The sequence below is a fragment of the Nyctibius grandis genome, chromosome 7, assembly GCF_013368605.1.
Source record: "Nyctibius grandis isolate bNycGra1 chromosome 7, bNycGra1.pri, whole genome shotgun sequence".
NCBI classification, from domain to species: domain Eukaryota; kingdom Metazoa; phylum Chordata; class Aves; order Nyctibiiformes; family Nyctibiidae; genus Nyctibius; species Nyctibius grandis.
Window position 1 is genome coordinate 5,942,138 of NC_090664.1, and position 19,787 is coordinate 5,961,924.

At 41.0% G+C, this 19,787-nt stretch overlaps 1 protein-coding gene across 4 annotated transcripts in view; it reads right to left on the reverse strand.

The window, feature by feature from the left end:
• The window catches only part of CDK13 (cyclin dependent kinase 13), a 45,806-nt gene extending 26,278 nt beyond the window's left edge, over positions 1-19,528 (reverse strand). For 3 of the 4 annotated variants that reach the window (XM_068405411.1, XM_068405410.1, XM_068405408.1), the window contains exons 1-5: positions 18,119-19,528; positions 7,476-8,081; positions 4,288-4,455; positions 3,873-4,012; positions 1,990-2,160 (exon numbers count right to left, since the gene is read on the reverse strand). In XM_068405411.1, coding sequence (XP_068261512.1) covers positions 1,990-2,160; positions 3,873-4,012; positions 4,288-4,455; positions 7,476-8,081; positions 18,119-19,338 — 2,305 coding nt within the window. In that variant the 5' untranslated portion in view covers positions 19,339-19,528. The remainder of the gene's footprint in view (positions 1-1,989; positions 2,161-3,872; positions 4,013-4,287; positions 4,456-7,475; positions 8,082-18,118) is intronic. The other variant, XM_068405409.1, reaches the window with a different exon arrangement.
• Between the last annotated feature and the right edge of the window lie 259 nt (positions 19,529-19,787).

The window sequence follows — 19,787 nt, forward strand, 5'->3', positions numbered from 1 at the left end:
ATTAACTTTACTCTTATTAACTAGAGGAACATGAGTTGGCAGAAATGTTCTCATTCCCTGCTTACAAATGGGATATCAATCAGCAGGGTTTGGCAAGAGCTGTATTTCAAAGCTAAGATAAGCATGTAACGTACGTTAAGCGTAAGCATGTTCACCAGAGGGCAAAACACTTTGCTTCTACTCTAAGCTCCAAGACATCACTACCACTTTTATAACGGTTCATTCTTCAGCAAAGCAGCCTGCTTTTGTGTTTGCAATGGTTTACTGTGAAAATGATCAAACTTCCTCCTGCTTGCATTCATCCCCTGCATACACCAGAATTTGGCCACAATGTCTCAGCTATAAATCCCCATCTCACAATGAACTACTCATTAGAGAAATACAGAATGCAATGCCTGAAAAAAAAAACCAACTTCCATCTTTTCACTGACAAATCACAATAGCACAGTCTCATTATCATGGTAACGCTTTCAAGAGACTATCAGAAACTAATTTTATTCTAGCATCTCCAGAGAAGCTCCAACCCTTGCAAATTTTCTGAAAATGTAATTGTTTTAATGAGCTGTTAAATAAGAATGAGAAATTAAATTGAAAGCAATATCAAAAGCACAAATACAGACTTGGACAAAAAAAATACATCTGAAATTAATGAGGCACACGGTTTGAAGTACACCAAAAAAATTTACAATTCAATCCTAAACATGGCACCAAACAGAAAGGGAGAAAATTAATTAATGAGTCATTAAGTATTAAGTCACAGCTCAGTGTGGTCTCATTAGCCAAGGGGGTTAGACCTAATTAAAACTCAGTACAAGATTCACATGAAAAGCCTAAACTGGCCGTTGCAGACTGTCAGGGTTCAGAGTGGGTGCTGACCAGTGAGCCTGCATGTATCTAGAGAAACTCTTTTGCTAGATGCTTCCTAATTTTAAACACAATAAAAAGCCTGCCAGTGCTGTATACCCTTCAAGGTATTACACTTCCTAAAGATGCTAGGAAAAAAAAACAAACTAATTCCTGCTTAATTCTGACAGCCATCTCCTGACTCATCACCATGTCACCTGGTGTTTCTGCTGGCTATGCAGTACACACAGTGTTTTCGACCCACACTGGTGCTGGGCATGCTGCATCGAAACTCCGGGAGGGAGAGCAGGGAAGAAGCACAAGTACCACGCTCCAAACATCCTCCTCAGCCAACAATGTATCCAATTGCCCATAGGACACTAAAATACCCCAAAATGATAGGTTTATAAGACTTGGACCTAAAAGGAAATGGCCTCTGAAGACAAAATGACCACTCCAATATCAAAAGCACCAAGCAACAACACTGCATGATTTCCACTGCTTGATTCCCTAGACCAAGGAGGTTGCAGTAACTCAAACAAGCCAGGCTTAACACTGAAGGAACCAAAAGAAGAGAAGTCTGCACGCCTTCTATTTGGTGAAAAGCACCACCACCACACAAATCTTGCTTTTCATTTTTTCCATATATCCTTCTTTTAGCCTTCAAGACACACATGCCCAATTATGAAAAAAATAACTGAAGCACAATTCAAATAAAACCAAGGCCTACAATAAAAAACATCTCTTTAGCATTGAGCCTGCAATACTCTAAATACGATAAAATCCTACAAGGAAAATAAAAGGTTAAAAAAGCTCACAATTCAGAGCTTCCTATTATTGCTGGCCTCCCTAATCCATGAGTGTCAAGGAGTCAAACATCTGTTCCTCTCAGGCAAAACTGGAATCAAGTAATACATTTCTTTTTTTATCCCACAAAATATCTGCAATAATGTTTCTATGAGCAAAAGGCATAGCTGAGTAAAACAAAGGACTTCTACTAGTAGTTAAATCAAAATTAAAACCCCTTCTCAAGCATCATGATTTGTACATATATTTTTTAATTAAGCTTTACTTCAAGTCCGGTGTAGCAGACTACTGTATTAAGAACAGGACCAGAAAGAGCTACCCCTGTGTTAGCGTACATACCTTTGTCCTTCTTGAAGTCCAAAGCATCTTCCTTATCTGTCACTATTTCCTTCATGTTGATAATGCTTTGGTGATTAAGCTGTCGAAGAATCTTAATCTCCCGAATAGCTGTAATTGGAAACCCTTCCTTTTCATTATCCAGACGTACTTTCTTTAGTGCCACCATTTCCCCTAAGAGAAAATTTAAATGAAAACCATTAAGAATAGCACCCAAACTATGGGATTTAGTATTGAGTTTTCTCATTTGTTTTCAAAACCCTTCCCATTTGTTACTATTTCTGAATGGATTAAACAGTTAACATTTTGATGCTTGCACCAAGCACTATGCTGAATGGAAACAGAATTAACCATTGTTGGGAAACAATCACATGGAGAAGCAGAACTGTGAGACTTTTCAGCTACCCACTGTAAGTCCTGTCTTCTTCCTCCTGCATACTTCACTCACCTGTGTCCTGATTGTCCACACCAGGTCTATCAATAAACCCCCATATAAGAGTGATTAGAAACAGAGGCCTATGCCTGCTCTGGATTTCTTATTACTACATCCCCACAGGTCAGAACACATATATCTAGCCAGAAATACTACATAGTTAAAGATATGAGACAGACAACTAAAGAGTTCTTAAATTCCTCAGTATACTTTCTACAAAAAGAAATGCCACTGCCATGATTACAGTGAGGAGCAATTTTCCTTGTTATTTTACTGCAGGCTGGGCTGGACGAAGCTAGATTCTGCAAAATGGCAGGAGCATGATCTACTCATGATGGAAGATACCTAAAGACTGTCAGCTCAACCATCTTGTTCTTGGAAGTTTATAGCAGTATCTGGGAAGTTTATTGACAGCACCGATACCTTTGTTAGCTCTAAAAAGGACTTATCCTACACCCGTGTGTATGACACAAATACAATAGATGATCACATCCCAGTCTGACACAACACCCACTTGCTCTGAAAGCCCATTGCACAGCTTGTTATAAGGTATCTCAAAGGCCACAATGCTACTCTTCGCAGAGGATTTGAATCCAAAGCTAATGGAAGGGTTGCTATAACTGTATGGACCCATTCAATACAGAGAGCAACAACTTCTACTGGAGGCTAAGAAATGACTGCCACACATAACTAACCTGCAGCTTGCCAAAGAGGCAATATGGTTACAATAGGATTAAGTTGTTAAATGTGCAAAGAACCGAATCACAGGAGAGCAGGAAGAAGCTCCTAACAATGATTTGCAATGGTTCCCAAGGTAGGAGTTAAAAATAAAATTTAAAAAAAAAAAATCTGTGACAGTTCAACTTAAGAACTGAAGTTTGCAATCTGAGACAGGCACAGGTGAAGAATGAAGAATGAATTATAATTACAGTGCTCATTCTTCTGGAGATCAGAAAGAAGGAACTGAGGCTGGTACGTGATCCTATGTGATTCAGTTACTGCTAAAGCAAAAAATTATCCAGCATTCAAAGTATGCACAAGTAAGCCAGAAGTGCAAGGAGTCACAGAAAGAACTACTAATTGAACATAAAATGATCAAGCAACATACAGCACATATGAAGAATCAATTTCAATGCGTTATCTATTCAGAAGTAGTGACAACACTCTTAAGTATCATAGTGGTGATTGTGTGCTCATTTGAGCAATAGTTTAACATGAAATTTAAAAATTATGTCACTGTTGTAAAGTCAGTTATACTGCAAGAAAAATACCCAACATGCCACACTTCAGGGCTGTGTTTCAGAGGCAGATTCTCTTCCTACTATCAGTTAGTGACTATCAGAGACATTAGAGAATAGGCAGAATACCATAGATTTTACTCAATATAAAAGCAAAACCAAAGTATCCTGTTCACTTTAGAATTGTAAGATTACATTTACTTTTTTGAACGTACCTGTGTCTTTATCTCTGGCTTTGTAAACTTGCCCATAAGTGCCTTCACCAATAATACCGATGATATCAAATTTATCCACACAGCGCTTTCCCCAGTCTATTTCTTTTTCTTTCGTTTCACCATGTCGTGGTCCACATATTCTAGAAAACAACAAGCATTTCTAAGAATACAGCTAACATACCTAAAGATTGTCTTAACCTTGAAAAAAACCTCAACACTGAATATTTATGAAACATTATTAGATAACTGGCTTACTACCATTAAGTGGCAATAAAACATGCAGATTGATTCAAGCCTCATTAATATTAAAAAAGACATTAAAAAGCAGAAACATTTTAAAAATACTATATTTTAAAGAAACTGTTATCACTTCTACTTGCTTGATAGGCTTAAAAAAAAAGTCTAATAAACATACTTTGGTCTTCTCTTGCTGTGTAACTGAACTGCTGGTTTCTTTTCTTCAGGACTTTTGGATAAGTCAGCTCCTCCAGGCAACTCAGGTGGAAGTGGCAAGTCTGCAAGCAGATGGCGAAGTTTCTTCTCAGCTTCTTTAACTGACTTCACAGGAAGATTCTCTCGCAAACTGTTAAAAAAGATACGATTTTGCTAGTAAGTTGAACACAGTAGAATGATTTTAGCATACATAAAGGAAAACCTACTGGAATTATTTTTTTAAAATACATTCTAGGCTGTCAATGGATCAACGTTTGAAATCTCTGCCCTTAGAATTTGCAGGACTTGTGATTTATGTTTTACAAATGGCTCACAAACAGGTCTCTGGAAGATGCACAGCTAATTACCAACATTCTCCAGAAACTATGAAATCAGATCTTCCTGGTGAAAGCTGAGGTTAGATGACACATCAAGCCTTAACAGGCCAGACGACTTCTGCCACACAAGCTGCTTCTCAAGCTTATGGCCTAACTATTAAGAATATTTAGAGCTCAGGTGCTGCCAGACATCAGAAGTGTAGTGGTAAAATACCTACTCTGATTGACTTCTGTTATAAAAGAGAAGATTACCCTAATACAGGTGTCACTAATGTTGCTCTTCAGAGATAACGAGCTTTGTGGTTACAGTAACACTGCAGGGCATCATGAGGCAGTCCACACCACCTCATTTACAGATTCCAATCTCATACATTTGCTGAAACACTCCAGATTCAACATGTGATCAGCATGCAAATCAAGTAAAAAAAAAATCAGATTTAAAAATAACTAAATGTTTTTCTGCCATGGGTTACTGATATCTGACTGTTAAACTTTATATAATGACACTTATTGCAGTCTACAGCTACCTGAAGGGAGGTTGTAGTGAAGTGGGAGTCGGCCTCTTCTCCCGGGCAACTAGCGATAGGACAAGAGGACACAGCCTCAAGCTTCACCAGGGGAGGTTCAGGTTGGACATTAGGAAGAATTTATTTTCAGAAAGGGTTATTAGACATTGGAAGGGGCTGCCCAGGGAGGTGGTAGAGTCACCATCTCTGGAGGTGTTTAAGAAAAGCCTGGACATGGCACTTAGTGCCATGGTCTAGTTGACATGGTGGTGTCAGGGCAATGGTTGGACTCAATGATCCCAGAGGTTTCTTCCAACCTGGTTGATTCTGTGATTCTGATTCTGTGACATAACTGTTTCTCCCCCACAGGACTCTCATACAGTATCTCTCTTTAAATTTCAAACTTTGTCACTACATCAAGAAAACTTTCTGCCATGCTTTGAGAGGATGTTTTCCAAGATAGCTGCATTTGCCCCATTGCATGATTCTACTGTCAGCATCCTTCTCTGGGAACCTTTTCAGGAGTTTTTCTGCAACTTCTGATCTACTTAGTTTCATAGATAAAGCAGGAACCTCTGTAAATGGAAAGATCTTGCTATCTTCCATCACGGGGAATGCATATTTTCTTTCTTACATTAATTGCAATTAACAATCTTTATGTAAATAAGTATTCCAGTGTTTTGCATATGTCTATGCTTCCCCAGGAAAACAGAACACTTGAAAGTCTTCTACCACTTCTCAACCTCCCACTGCCTGAATTTAAAGAGGCACCTCAAGGAAGCACATACTGCCCTCACCACAAATATAATGGTTAGCATGCTACAAAGAATAAACCACCTTTGGATAGCACATGTAATTATCAGGGTAAAGATAAATTCTTAATTTTGAAGTTCATGTATTTGTATTTCTCTCACAATTTTGCCCCCAAGCTTTCAATATTAATGAAAGTACAGTATATGAGAGGTTCTGATTTTAAAAGTGATACAGGAAAACAGAGGCAGTCTTGCTCTCAAATAACTGTCAGAAATCCTGTTTACCTACAGAGGATGACTTTGTCAAATTTAAATGGAACCATACATTCACCATACACATGTGATTCTGAATAACTGGAATGACATTTGCTAGAGTGCTGAAGGGCAAGAAACAAGATTTCTCTTTCACTATTAAAAAAAAAAAATCTGTCTAATACCTTGTTAGGTTGTATTTATTTGCCAAGGCCTCCTGTGCATCCTAATGTTTAACATAGCATTAAATTACTAGCAAACAAGAGAAACAGTTATACCTCTAGTTGTAACTACTTTTACTAACCAAAGAAACACTACACACTTCATAAAGAACAAGAGAAGACAGGCTAGTTCCATAGATATGGAATACAAATAAAGTACTTCATAAGGTTTTGAATTTTTCTTTTCTAGTTTGATTTTTTACAAAGATATATCACACTTGAAATAGTTATTACTTCAATGCTAATTTTGTTTTACCTTTTGTGAGAAGTTGATTTCTTGTATACAAGAGGCATGTAACACCATGAGTAAAAACAAAAGTAACTTTCCTCAACTTCACCACCAAAACCAAAAGAAAAATAGTACATTACAGCCCAACAGCATAATTTTCCAATACAAATCACAGCACGCATTCTCTGTTAGGACTACAAAGAGACTTAATGTAGTCTAAACTTAGATGACACTTGGAGTACAGACATGAATTTCTTCACTACAGATCAATCTTTATGCTTCAAAAGTTAACACAAATGACAAGCCATGAACCTCACTTCCGTTATACACACTCAAAATAATACTGATCTGCGAGATAAACCATACTGAAATAACCCACAGCTATAAAAACAATTGCCTTCCAAAGGGAAGAGAATCTTTACCTCAAATCCCAGCTAATTAAAGAATATTCACTCACATATTGCTACTGAATTCAACTTTTCCCCAGAAGTATGTACATGTTCATACTGAACTTGAAATCTTGAATCCTTGAATGCATCCTTGCATTAGTTCCAAAGCTATTATGTATCAATTTTAAATCACCTCTTTTACTTTTTATTGAAAGATTTCTCCTAGACTAAATCCTTCTCTTTTCAAGAACCAGTTAAATTATTTTCATTTTAAGATCAAATTCTTTCAGTTCACTAATAATCGCCATGTTAAACCACTGAAGAGCAAAAACGAACTACCTAATGCGTCAGCCTGATCTAGCAAATATGATTGTATTTGTTTTCCAAAGGAAATAATAATAACAATTAAAAAAGAACAGAACATAACAACAATAATACTAAGGAACACACAACCCCAAAAAAGCAAATCAATGTCACAACTCACCTATCAGTTTCTTTATCTTCAGGCAGCGTGGGAGGCAAAGGCAAGGGTGGCAGTGTGGAGGTCGGTAGTGCAACAATTCGGTCCTTCTCCTTGGTTACTACACTTGGTGTACTTGGTTTGCTTTTCTCTTTTACAGTGACTGGTGGCTGTTTTACAACAGTTAATTTATTTTCTTTTACTGCTGTAGGTTTCTGTTTAGTAATTTTGTCTGCAATTAAATTATTTTCCCCTTTTGTTTCAGGAAGTGAGACCTTTGCTTTTGCCTTGTCATTTTTCAAAATTGCGCTGCCTGTAGGAGAAGGTGTATGCTCAGTTTTTATTTTCTTCAGGTCCTTTACATTGTTCACTTGAGGGGCACTAACAGCAGTGTCAGTGTTTCCCTTAGTAGGCGTTGAAGTATTGGAAGCTTTTGCACTGGCTTTGGCTGCCTCAGCAGCTCTTGCTTTTTTGTTTTTGTTCAGCTCAGCAGCCAGGCTACTCTTCAGAGTCAATGTACTAGGAGAAATACTTGAATGACGACTTCTGGATCTAGACAATCTGTGTCTGCTACGAGACCTTGAGTGCCTTGATGAGTATGGACTTCTGCTTCGAGATTTTGCTGATCTCCTGTTTCAAAAAAGTTAAGGTTTACCCAGTTAAAAATTAATCTAGCTGCTTTCTCAGTCTATTTGCTTTTTTGACAAAGTACTTTTTTTAAATTAAACATCATCACCAAGCTTATAGGATAAACAAAACTATGAAATAGCAGAGACCATCCCTTAAAAAAGAAATCTACAGAGTGAATAAATCAAGATTTTACATCTAAACAGGTGGTTAGAAAATGTTAAAGCTTTCTTAGATGTAGTCTCTCCCATTAAAGAACTGCAAAATACAAGTATACCTATAGGACAGATATGTTCCTTTTTCCTCACTACTTATCAGAGACATTTTTCTCCTTTGAAGAAAATCTGATCCTACGCAACTTGCGCAAACATCTTCAGTATATGCAGTTTTTGAGAAAAATTCAGCTGGCTATGTAACCAGAATTCAACAAAATGAAATTAATGGTACAACATGACAAGAAAAATCTAAACAAAACAATGAAGCAGTAATTGTAGCAATTTCTTAAGTTTAACTTCCACAATTGCAATTAAAATAAGTTAGTCGAAAATACTGAATAGTAAAGGCTGTTACAATGTAACCGAGACATCAATAAACCTTAGCTTTACTTTTTCAAAATTTAACCGTATACTTTTTCCTCAAAAAAAAACAAAAGTACCCAATACTTGTTATAGCTACTGATAAGCAAACATAAATCACAAGCCGGCCTATGCAATGCCTGCATCAGAATAAAGAGACTAATAGAAAGGGGCGGGGGGAGTGAATCTAAGCTGTCTACAAAATCCTAGCAGGAAAACAAGCTAGAATGAGGGCAGGGGGAAATCTTCATAGTTAGAAAATCAAACTTCTACTGTGCAAAAATACCATTTAACATGAATTATTTTAAATTCAATTTTTCAAAGGATATCCTAATTTACCTAGTAGTTTTGATTCAGTTCTTCATTAAAAAACAAAAGAGAAAAAAATGTAATTGAGGTGAATGGCATGAGAACAAGTAAAGTAGCCTAATCCACCGCTACCACACAGAAACATTACGAAATAGATGAAATGAAATGTGGGGTTTTAATCCATGTTACCATACCAAGAACAGCAAGGGTATTCACCAGATTTACAAGTATTCTCTTGACTAAAGTTTGATGGAAATAATTTTTCTTAAGTATATCGTTTTAAGGGCAAGAAAAAGTATAATCAAGATTAAAAAAATGTATTCATCAGCTGGACAAAAAAAAAGTATCAACCAATAACAAAAATAAGACTTCTTGGAGATACAAGAACTTCAGAGTTCAAGAGACAGCACCAGTGTATGGAGGCTGCCAAAACTTTAAAGAAAAAAAAGAAAGAAAAGCATTCAGCTACAATCATTATGGCCAGGACTATCCACGCCTATGTGAAATTTAATTTTAGTAACAAATTAATTCAATTTTAATAATTAACACAAGAAATTACATTCAATGCTTCAACTGAACAAATATCTAATATAGTATAATGTTTCTATTTTGTGTGCAATATTTACTAATTTCCAAATTTACACTGTTACTAATTTCAAAATTTACATTGTTTTCCTGCATTATAAAATGTCTTCTTTCTAAAGCAACATAAAAATTCATTGAGATAAGCCAAGATCATGTAGGAGTGATTCAAATCAATGTGTAGGTATGAACACTGTACACTGTAGCACAAGCTTCAAAATTCTATAGGTAAAACTGAAATTGATCCAAATGATGATAGTTTTTTACACTTCTCATCATTACTTTGGAAATCTAAGTACTAAATCCCATTTTCAGAAGTTGGGTCAAACTGGAGTAAAAGTAAAAAAGCACAAAGTTCCATAATATACAGTTATGATGAGGTAGTAGGAAGAGAAAGGAGGGATGAGACTATCCAGACAACACATACACTTCAAATTCTAGGTCAGAGCTCTCCTCACACTGTTACCTCACTTTCTGAGAGGAATTATTATCTCGAGCAGAAGTATACTGCTACAGATCCGCACCAGCAATAGAATCAGTATAATTATATTTCTCCAGCATCAAGCCCAAACTAATAAGCCCCATTAGTCCTAAACTGACTCCTATAAATGGCGCATCGTTTGCAAGGATGTCACTGACCTGTCTTGGAAACATTTGCTTGCATGTCTTGTTCCTAGATCAGCTATTTTAAACTGACACTTGCTCCAGTTACCTGAAGAGCGCAACCTCCATGCCAAGGACCTCACTGCAGCCTGCCTTACCTGTGGTATTTTTTTAAAACTTAAAACATGCCCTAAAGGTTTCAAAATCAGCTATACTTCTTTCATAAGTACAATTTCTGGGTTTTTTTGGTTTGTTTGGTTTTTGAAAGGTGCCTAATATAAAGAAAGTAATCTATGTCACAAACAGAAATATGGACTTAACTCCACATGCACAAGAAAAGAGCAGTAACAGCTTAAAACACTACAGTTGCTGAGACACCATGCCTGATCGTAAGCCTGTTTCTGTTCCACTTTGGTTCAAACTAGAACAGGTTCGTTTAAATCACTACCAAGGATGAAATGAGAAAATCTCTTCAAATTACTGACTGCAAATGCTCACTTGATCAGCTGGGGCAAAAATAACCTTCTTCAAAAACAAACAGGTAAGGCAGCCAAGCATTGGCAGGGGTTTGAGGTAGGTATTATACCAATGTTAGTCAAGAGGTTCTGGGATGAGAACATGGATTTACACAAGCTCAGCAAAAAGCACCATTCTCCAAGCCCAGGTTTCACACTCAAAATGACAGCAGTATAACTTTCTCATGACAGAATTGCATCCACGTGGGAAACAGCAAATACACATGCACACAAATATTTAAGTTTCAGTTCCAGTCCACACTACAGCCCTTAGCAGCCGATCAGAATGACAGCAGCCTAGTTATGAAATATGTTGACTGAGTATAATCTCTGCACTGGTTTAATGTTCCCAAAAGTTTTTCATTATTTAACTTTATGTCAGCAAAAGAATTTGTGTTGCATTACATAGTGCATGTCTGTGCTAATAACAAACTAGAACTTACTTCAGCATCGCAAAGACCTTTGCAAGAATCCCTTGCTGTACCTTGTCCACTGGGCTAGACCCAAGGGAGTTAAAGCAAAAACATCAATATTTTCAACTAAACATACAAACGCCAGATCTTAAGAAAAAGGCTGCTTTGACAAAGTGCTAGTTATTCAAGTTACAATAATAAAACCTGATGTTTTCATCAGCATAACGGTCTTTTCAAATATTCAACTCTCTCTTTCGTCAGCGTTAGTTCAAAAGCCCCAAGAGAACATTCCAGGCTAGACAAAACGTATGTACAAGTTTCCATCTATAAAAATGGCATAAAATCAAAACTATGGACATTTACAAGCTTTTCTTCAGAAGTGTATGCAGAACTCAGTGGATAAATACTGTCTTATAAATAATAAAACCAGCCAATTCACTCTGTTCAGAGCTAACACTCGTTTAACATAAAAGATGAAGTCACAGCGGCACAGAAATGGGCTCACACAATAGCCAGTATCTGACATTTAACAGGACGCTGACATTTTACTGGGACCTTGAAAAAACACCAGGAGAGACATCTGAAATGTACAGTACTCTCTAAATCTTCCAGCAGAGTTCTATTAAGTGTGCGTGCACACATACATACATATATAAACCACCTTATCTGACCTTCAGGTGCCACCAACTACTTTGTCTTTAGTCAGGAGTTTGTTTTTAACACAGTAAACAGGAATAAAAGAACAGTGGCTACAACTGCACAGAACTGCATTGCAAGCAGCAAATCCAACTAAACAATCCAAACTTTTCTTCCTCGAGCCTGGAGAGATCAGGAAGGGCACTAAACCTAAGGGTCACACCCCAATCTCCCAAACCAAAAGCACCAGCATCTGCTGGTAACACACGTGGGGAGAGACTACTAAGAAGCCGCTGTTTCAGGTAAGTTTCTTTCAGTGCTTCTTCCTATTTGTACCCAGAAGTTCTGCCTCATTTACAAGTACCTTTGCCAGGCTTAACCATTAATAGTCTTCTGTCAGCACCTTGAATTCATTTCACACAGGCCTATAGCCCTACAGAGAGGATAGCTGCCAGACTTCGTGACATTCATAAAATCACTTCTGAACCATATACAGATTTCAGTCTGTTGTAATATATGGAGGGGGGGGAAAAAACAAACCCAAAAAAAAGAAAACAGATTTGCCTAAAAACCATAAGTATCAGCAGGACTAGCTTGCTTTAGAACTAAGAAGTTCTTCACATAAAGCTGCCTTTTTTGCTTCCCCAGAGACAGCAACACAGGAGACTAGGAGCACAACTAGATTAGCTGCAAAGGGAAATGTAAGTAATTACATAGTATTATGTCTAGCTATAAAATGAAACCAGAACAAAAAGTTCAAGACATTGTCTACAAAACACATATGAGAAGAGGCAGATTTAAAGAAACTGATAGAGGAAGAAAGCACTAGTAAGGAAGTCACCCCAAACCCAAAACTCAGCACTGCTTTCCTCCATTTTTCAGAACAACAAAAAGAATGCTGCCCTCCACCTCAAGAAATAATAATAATAAAAAATGTTGGGTTAGGTATCACTTTTTCCTTTTTAATATTTTTTCTTTTTAATATTTTTTTGTCTGGCATCCTAGATTTCACAGAACAAACCAGTATTCTTTTTTTCTCTGTTTAACTAATACAACTAATACAATGTACTTATTCACTGTATAAAAAACTACTTAAGATATCAAAGTGTTATTAGCTGCAAGTTTCAAAACTGTTACAATGTTCCTCCTTCTCGGAAGGCAACATCCTACTGCACTTCACTGGTTAATGCATTACCAAACAGATCTATCAATTAATTCAACAAAACAAGTCTACTGATGTAATATCACTTACATTCTCAAGCACAGAATGAAAGAATTCCAAATAGTAACTTAAAGTGCTATATTTTACTATCTTGATATTTGAAAGCACAGAGGGAAGGAAAACAACAGTTACACACGTCAGATTTCCAGGAATACAGGTCTCACTCAGCTTACAAGTTTTTTCTTGCCATGCTACCTTTCTAGGTGCTTCTTTCTTTCCCATTCCCATCCTCCCTTTATTTTAATACAAAAAAACACATTACATTTTAGTGACAAATCAGAACAGTCATGTGTTATCTTCTCATGTTTGCAAACTTGAAAACCTCTGTTCTTCTTAACCGCTTTAAGAGTGAGCTAAATCCAACATGCGAGTAGCCAGCTACACACGTTACCTAAGTGCAAACAGTATTATACTCAGCATATATCAGGGTCTACGGAGTTGAACAAGGGAACTGATTTTGTCAGCAACTTTTTGCCAAGACGTAACACAAAGGGATTCATGAGAATAAGAGTGGCAAAACAATAAACTGAACCGACCAAAGGAGGTTAAAACACCCACTGTAGCCCAGCTCTTGCACGGACAACCAGTGAACGAGGCACCACTAAGCACTGCCATCTTCCTCTGCATGGGAAGGTCAATGTATTTGAAACGAGAGACCTAAATTGAATCAATTTGCTTCACCACACATCTTCAAAGACATTTATAATCACTCAGTAACATAAATCACCCTAACAAAAAATTCTACTTCATACTATAGATTTTCCATGTTGCACTAGAAGGCAAACGTATCATTAATTTATTTAAGCCATAACAGTAATTGTGCTCTCTCACTTCATACCTTATTATTTTCTCTAGCCCCTAGTTCAAGGTTATATTCTAAGCAGCTCTGCAACCAACCACCTACTCAGCTGCTTTGAGCATGAAGACTACATAACTGATCCAAACCGTAAATCTTTCAAAGGGTCTCCAAAACATAGGAACACTGAAACTCCAAAGCATAGGAACACTGAAAAATTCTGAACACGAATTTTATTTGTTTCCTAAATCTGCTTTATAACCCTACGTTCTCAGGTGAGAACTCCACCTACAAAGAAATCAACCAGAAAAAAGTCAAGTCAATTCAAACACTGTGCTCTAAACACATTAGAAGTTACTTTTTTTCAAATGAAGTTCCTTCTCACAGTAAGGAAAGAAGCAGGGCAACAAGGAATAGGAAAGGCACATCAACATGGCTGGGCAAAAGGCAAAGTCCACTACCAAGTAACAAAACAAATCTTAACAAATTCAGAATATGTACTGGAGTGAGAGCCTCAATATGCACCGGAAAAATTAGCTATTCCAAACAGTGAAAACCTTCAGTTTCATGGTTTAAATTCTGCAAAATACAGTTTTACTACACAAGATTGGAGAGCTTTATGTAAAAAAAAAAAAAAAAAAAAAAAAAAATCTATTTTAACTAAACAAAGGGAAAAAATGGATGAAGTCTCTCCTACTCCTTTAAGTCCAAAAGTAGCAGAATCACTGGATTCGAAGCTATTTCTGCATCAGTGTAGGAAAACATGTCTTCTCCATAAAGTAGGCATTTACCAGCTGAATATGTATTTTACCATTTTCCCTATGCTTGTTTTAGTTTTGCACATAAATGACCCATATTTTACAGAGCCTCACTACTACAGACCAGCTACAGCTAGAGAATGAGATGGCTCTATAGTACCAATAAGAAATGTATTTTTCCTATAAGCAACATCCACGCACACAGTAGTACTATGCTAGTAGTGCCCCACCCACTTACTTTTATCTAGGCAGATGGGTAGGTGTATCCAAATTTGGAAAAATGTGATTACTCATCTATACAGTTAACTGAATTAAATGTGTGATCACATAGCATATGACCTGACTAAAGTTATGAAAAATAGTTCTTCTCTTCCTACATTTTCATCCTAAACTAGTTTCCACAGAGAGACTGTCTGCTTATTTTGTCAACCATGGGGTTTTCTTCTCTCCCCCCACCCCCTGCCTCTACTTTCTTGTGAATTTTTTAAAGAATCCAGTCAGCTTATCAGTAGTGAAATAAATACCTCATACTTTTGGTATTATGACAGAATTTCAATTTTGAAACTGTGCATGTGCTACTTTAGAACAGCTGTGTTGCTATCCACAAGAAAACACAGTAATACAAATCCACCAGCAGCAAGAAGTTCCATCCAACAAGTGGAAACAGCTCAATCAGTTTTCCACAACACAGGCGTTTACTGCTATTATAATGGAAAAGGCAATTAGTCTACCATTCAAAGAGAATTTTCCAAGTGTGGAACGCATATGTAGTGTCTTTGCTTCTCTTCAGAACCCACATACAGGCAACATCATCGAAAGACAGCAGTCAGAGCCACTACTGCAATTCAAAACTCAACTCAGAGCAATCGCACTGATGCTGCTGCTGAGAAAACCAGGGACTCAAATGAGTGAAGCTGATTTCACTTGTTTCTCTTCAACTGTTTACTAGAAGTTTCTCCCTAAGCAGCTCAGAGACCTAGATGAAAAAATCAGCACTAGACACACAAGCTTTCCAAGCGTGCTAGAACCACTTCATTCTCATTTTCTACATACCAAAATAACTAGATAATTTATGTAACATTACGGAAGACACATGTATGAGATATCGAATGAAAAGAGCAAAAAGACTTGCAGCCTGGAATGCTCAGTCACATACAACGTTCCTACTGTCTCGACACCATTATAGCTGGATACAAGCCCAGAATTAAGTCTTTAAATCATCCCGATGAAGACGACAGGTGCTGTAAGAAGCTGTTGCCTTCACAAAACTGTAATATTTTATCAAGTCTAAGGCCAATATACCATAATCTAAACATCACAGCAAAAAATTTTCAGCATTTTGGGCACAGTACCATAGAGTCAAGCAAAAAAAAGCGATTATGACAGTTCTGAATGGCTAAAACAATTGTATAAATACCTTCCTGTCTTTATTTCCCCACTGCCACCACAATACATATAATGCATAATAGCTGTATGACAGCAAACACTAGCTTGCATTTCTCCACACCAGGCAAACATTATGAACGACTGAGCTTATCTTCACACTTTTGGTTTCTTTCGTTTTCTATGACAATGACATTTTTACAACGAATGTCACATTCAGACAGACCAACCTCGCTTTCTACATAGAGCGACCTCTTCTTTTCACTTGGCCATTCCAATCCCTCTCCAGTAAATCTGACAACCTGCATTTGTTAACAAAGTAATTTATATGTACGCAGTTAAAGAGGTGAGGCAAATTAGAGGTTAACTGGAGGAAGGCAGGCATGAAGTCACAAAGCTAACTCCCAGAAACAGATCTGCAGCTGAAGGAAGATTTACAGACTTACCACAGAGACAATGCAAAAATCAGGAGATTTAAACTCTCATGCTTCAAATCACAGGCCCACTACCAACAGACAAAAAAAACACAACACTCCTCCAAAACTTTGTTCTGTAACTGCCCCTGTACAACACCTCCTGCACCTTCTACTACAGCCCTAGCAGCCAGTGCGTAAGACAGGATCCTAAACTACCTGGACTGTCAATCTGACCAGTACAGCTATTCCTAAGTGCAAACCTAGCGTACGTAATTTTGCTCATCATTATTAGCTTTCTTATTCCAGGATATAAGCATCTACAGAAAATAATCCGATTCCTAGAGTATTTAAGTCAAACTACGCACATCATATTCCTACTATTCCAGTATTCAAATCATCTTTAAAGAGCATCCTTAACCACTTGTAACAGGCTCTCACAGAACAACAATGCCGATGACGATGACAACATGCGTTTTTTCAAAGCACTCAGTGTTTTCTGCTCGAAACACCCTATTGTTTACAAAATTATTCCCTACAACCATACCTTAAAACAATCACTATTTTTTTTTCCCAAAGGCACCTTTGATGTACCCCTCTGAACATAGTAGGGCAGTTTTGTTACTTGACTCTTTAAACAGCATTCGATGCATACCCAGGACAACAGACCTTACCAACAGGTAAGGTTAAAACCAGGAGTGGCTTCAGCATCCTCACCAGATACACAGTGGAACACCCCAAATGGTAACCAATGCAACGTGCTCATCAGGAACACCAGAGAACAGCTCTCAGCCAACCCACCAGGTAATACCTTGCAAAAAAAAATTCTTGACGATGGCATAGCACATCACCTTATACATTTAAAACTGAAGTCCAGATGTGAATTTAAGTAAGCCTATAAACAATGAGGCAACAGCAAGATTCCAATATAGGAAACAAGAATCTCCAGTTATAAATACATACTAAGCAAATACTTTTAATTCCCAGCAGTTTTGCTGCAAGTTTAAGTATTTTGAAGACCTTTAATTCTTAATTAACACCGTTTGTATCTGATTAGAGATATACAGCCCACGCCCACGTTTCCTCTCCATATAAAACTCAAAGAGTCACAGCAACACTGACCTTTACACTCCGAGTTCCCACTAACTAACAGTAAGAAAATTATTTGTAAGCACACGTCAAGTATATACACATATATAAGCTTATGGGAAAAGAGCTTACACACATTTTCACAGGTTGTATAAAGCACGAAAGACAATTTAAGGAAACTTGACACTGGCTCCTTTTCCTAACAAAACAGAAAGCCTTTCTATAGACCTCTAAAAAGAACAAGAAACACTCGCAACACAAATTGCCTGTCAGCTTGTTTGCTCTCTAGATTAGGGGGAATTAAACTGAACACAAATATATTTAACACGCATCCTTTTATACAGGGGAACAGGATACATCAAAACGTACCTAAGAATCTCTGTACTTTGTACACAACGACTTAAAAATCAAAATTGGACCTTCAGCAAACCTGTCCTCTGAGAAGCATCTTCATTCAATCTCTCTCATCTGAAAACGTTCTCATGTCCTTTAATATTTAAAAAGCCTCTTTCTAGCTAGGTGGTCTCCCACGGAGAGAAACTAGCTGCAGGAGTGCTATAGGCACCCATATCTCCTTTTCTCCCCAAGACAGGACAGGAAAATCTTTGTATGTGTCCTGCTCCCCTTTCCCCCACCCCAGGCCTTTTGTTGCTAGACACAAGCCTCCCCGGCCTGCCCTCCAGCCCAGCCCCAGCCGTGACCCGACTCCCCTCCTCCTCCCCTCCCTCCCCCCGGCCCGGACTCACCGGATAACGGGGCTGTAGGGGCTCCGCGACCTGCGCCAACTGCTGTAGGGGCTGGGCGATACATCCCCGCCGCGCTCGTAGGAGCTGTGCCGGCTGTAGCTGGGGGAGCGACGGCGGCTGTAGGGGCTGAGGGGCGAGCGGCCGCCCACCGGGCTGAGCGACTTGCGGCTCCGCTGACTCTGCGAGGAGCGGTGCAGCGGCGGACTGTCGTCCCGGCCGGGGCTGGGGGACGAGCGCTGCCGCCGGTAGGCCTTGGGCTCGGGCTTGTCATCTCGGTAGGCCTTCGGCGGGTCCTTGTAAGCCGACGGCGGCTCCTTGGCCGCTTTAGTCCGGCTCCGGTGCGCTTTGCTCTCCCGCTCTTTCCTGCCGCTGCCGGGCGAGGCGAGGGAGCCCTTCCTGCGGCCGTCGCTGCCGCCGCCGCTGCTCTTGAGTCCCTCCCGGTCCTGGCCCCCGCTGTGATTGTGGCGGCTGCGGGACTTGGAGGACGAGGAAGCCTCGGCTCCCCCGCGGCCCGCCGACGCCCCCTCCTGCTGCGCCTTCTCCTCCCCGCGCCGGCGGTGCTCCCGGTGCCGCTCCTTGGAGCGGCCGCTGCTGCCGCGGTGTTCCCGGCGGGACCGGCCGCTCCGCTCCGCCTCGCCCCTCTGCCGCTGGGTCCCGCCGCCACCGCCCGAGGAGGACGCCGGGCTCCCCCCGCCGCTGCCCGCGCCGCCGCCGGCCGCGCCGCCGCCCACCAGCCCTTCGGACTGGGAGCTCACGTCGTCGTACTCCTCTACCAGCGTGCTCAGCCCGCCGCTACCGCGCCGCTTCTCCGCCTCCTGGGTCCCGCCGCCGCCACCGCCGCCGCCGCCTCCCCCGCGGCCCCGCCGCCGCTTGTGCCGGGAGCCCGAGCGCCGCTTGCCCCGCGGCCGCTTCCGCTCCCCCCCGTCCCCGCAGCAGGAGGAGGCGCCGGTAGCCGCCAGGAAAAGCAGGGACTGCGGCGGCAGCGGCGGCTGCAGGAGCGGGGGCTGCAGGAGGGGCGGCTGCAGGAGCGGGAAGAGCAGCGGGTGAGGGGCCGGCGGCGGGGGGGGAGGCTGCGGCTGGGCCGCGAAACGCTTCCGTCTCCGGTGATGCAGCCGCTTCTTGTCGGCCGCCGCCTCCACCGCCGAGCTGCTGCCGCCGCCGCTCCCCCAGCCCCGGCTTCCCCCGCTCCCGCCGGCCGCCGCGTCCGAGGTGCTCGGCATCGAGCTCACTCACGGACGAGGACGCGGCCTAGGGAATCCGCCGCCGCCGCCGCCCTCAGGGCGCTACCGGCGCCATGGAGACCCGGCGCCGTGCAGACACACGGGGACACCCGCCGGCCGGCACCGGGGCCCCGCTCGCTCCCTCGCTCTCCGGCCGGCCGCCGGGGCCCGGCCCGCCTCGCAGCCCGCCCGGCCGCGCCGCCTCACATGGGGCCGCGCCGCCACACAGGGGTTCGCGCCACCCGCGTTCGGGCCGGGGCCGCCGCCGGGGCTGGGGGCGGGCGCTGGCCGGCGCGGCGGCGGCGGCGGAACGGCGGGAGCCTCCCGCGGGCCCGGCGCGGCCTCCCGCAACGCGGAAGTGTCTCCTGTCGGCGGCCTCCTCACTCCATCCCGGGCCGCGGCTGCCTCGTCTGGCGCCGGGCGGCGTTGCGCGGAGGTGCGAACGCAGT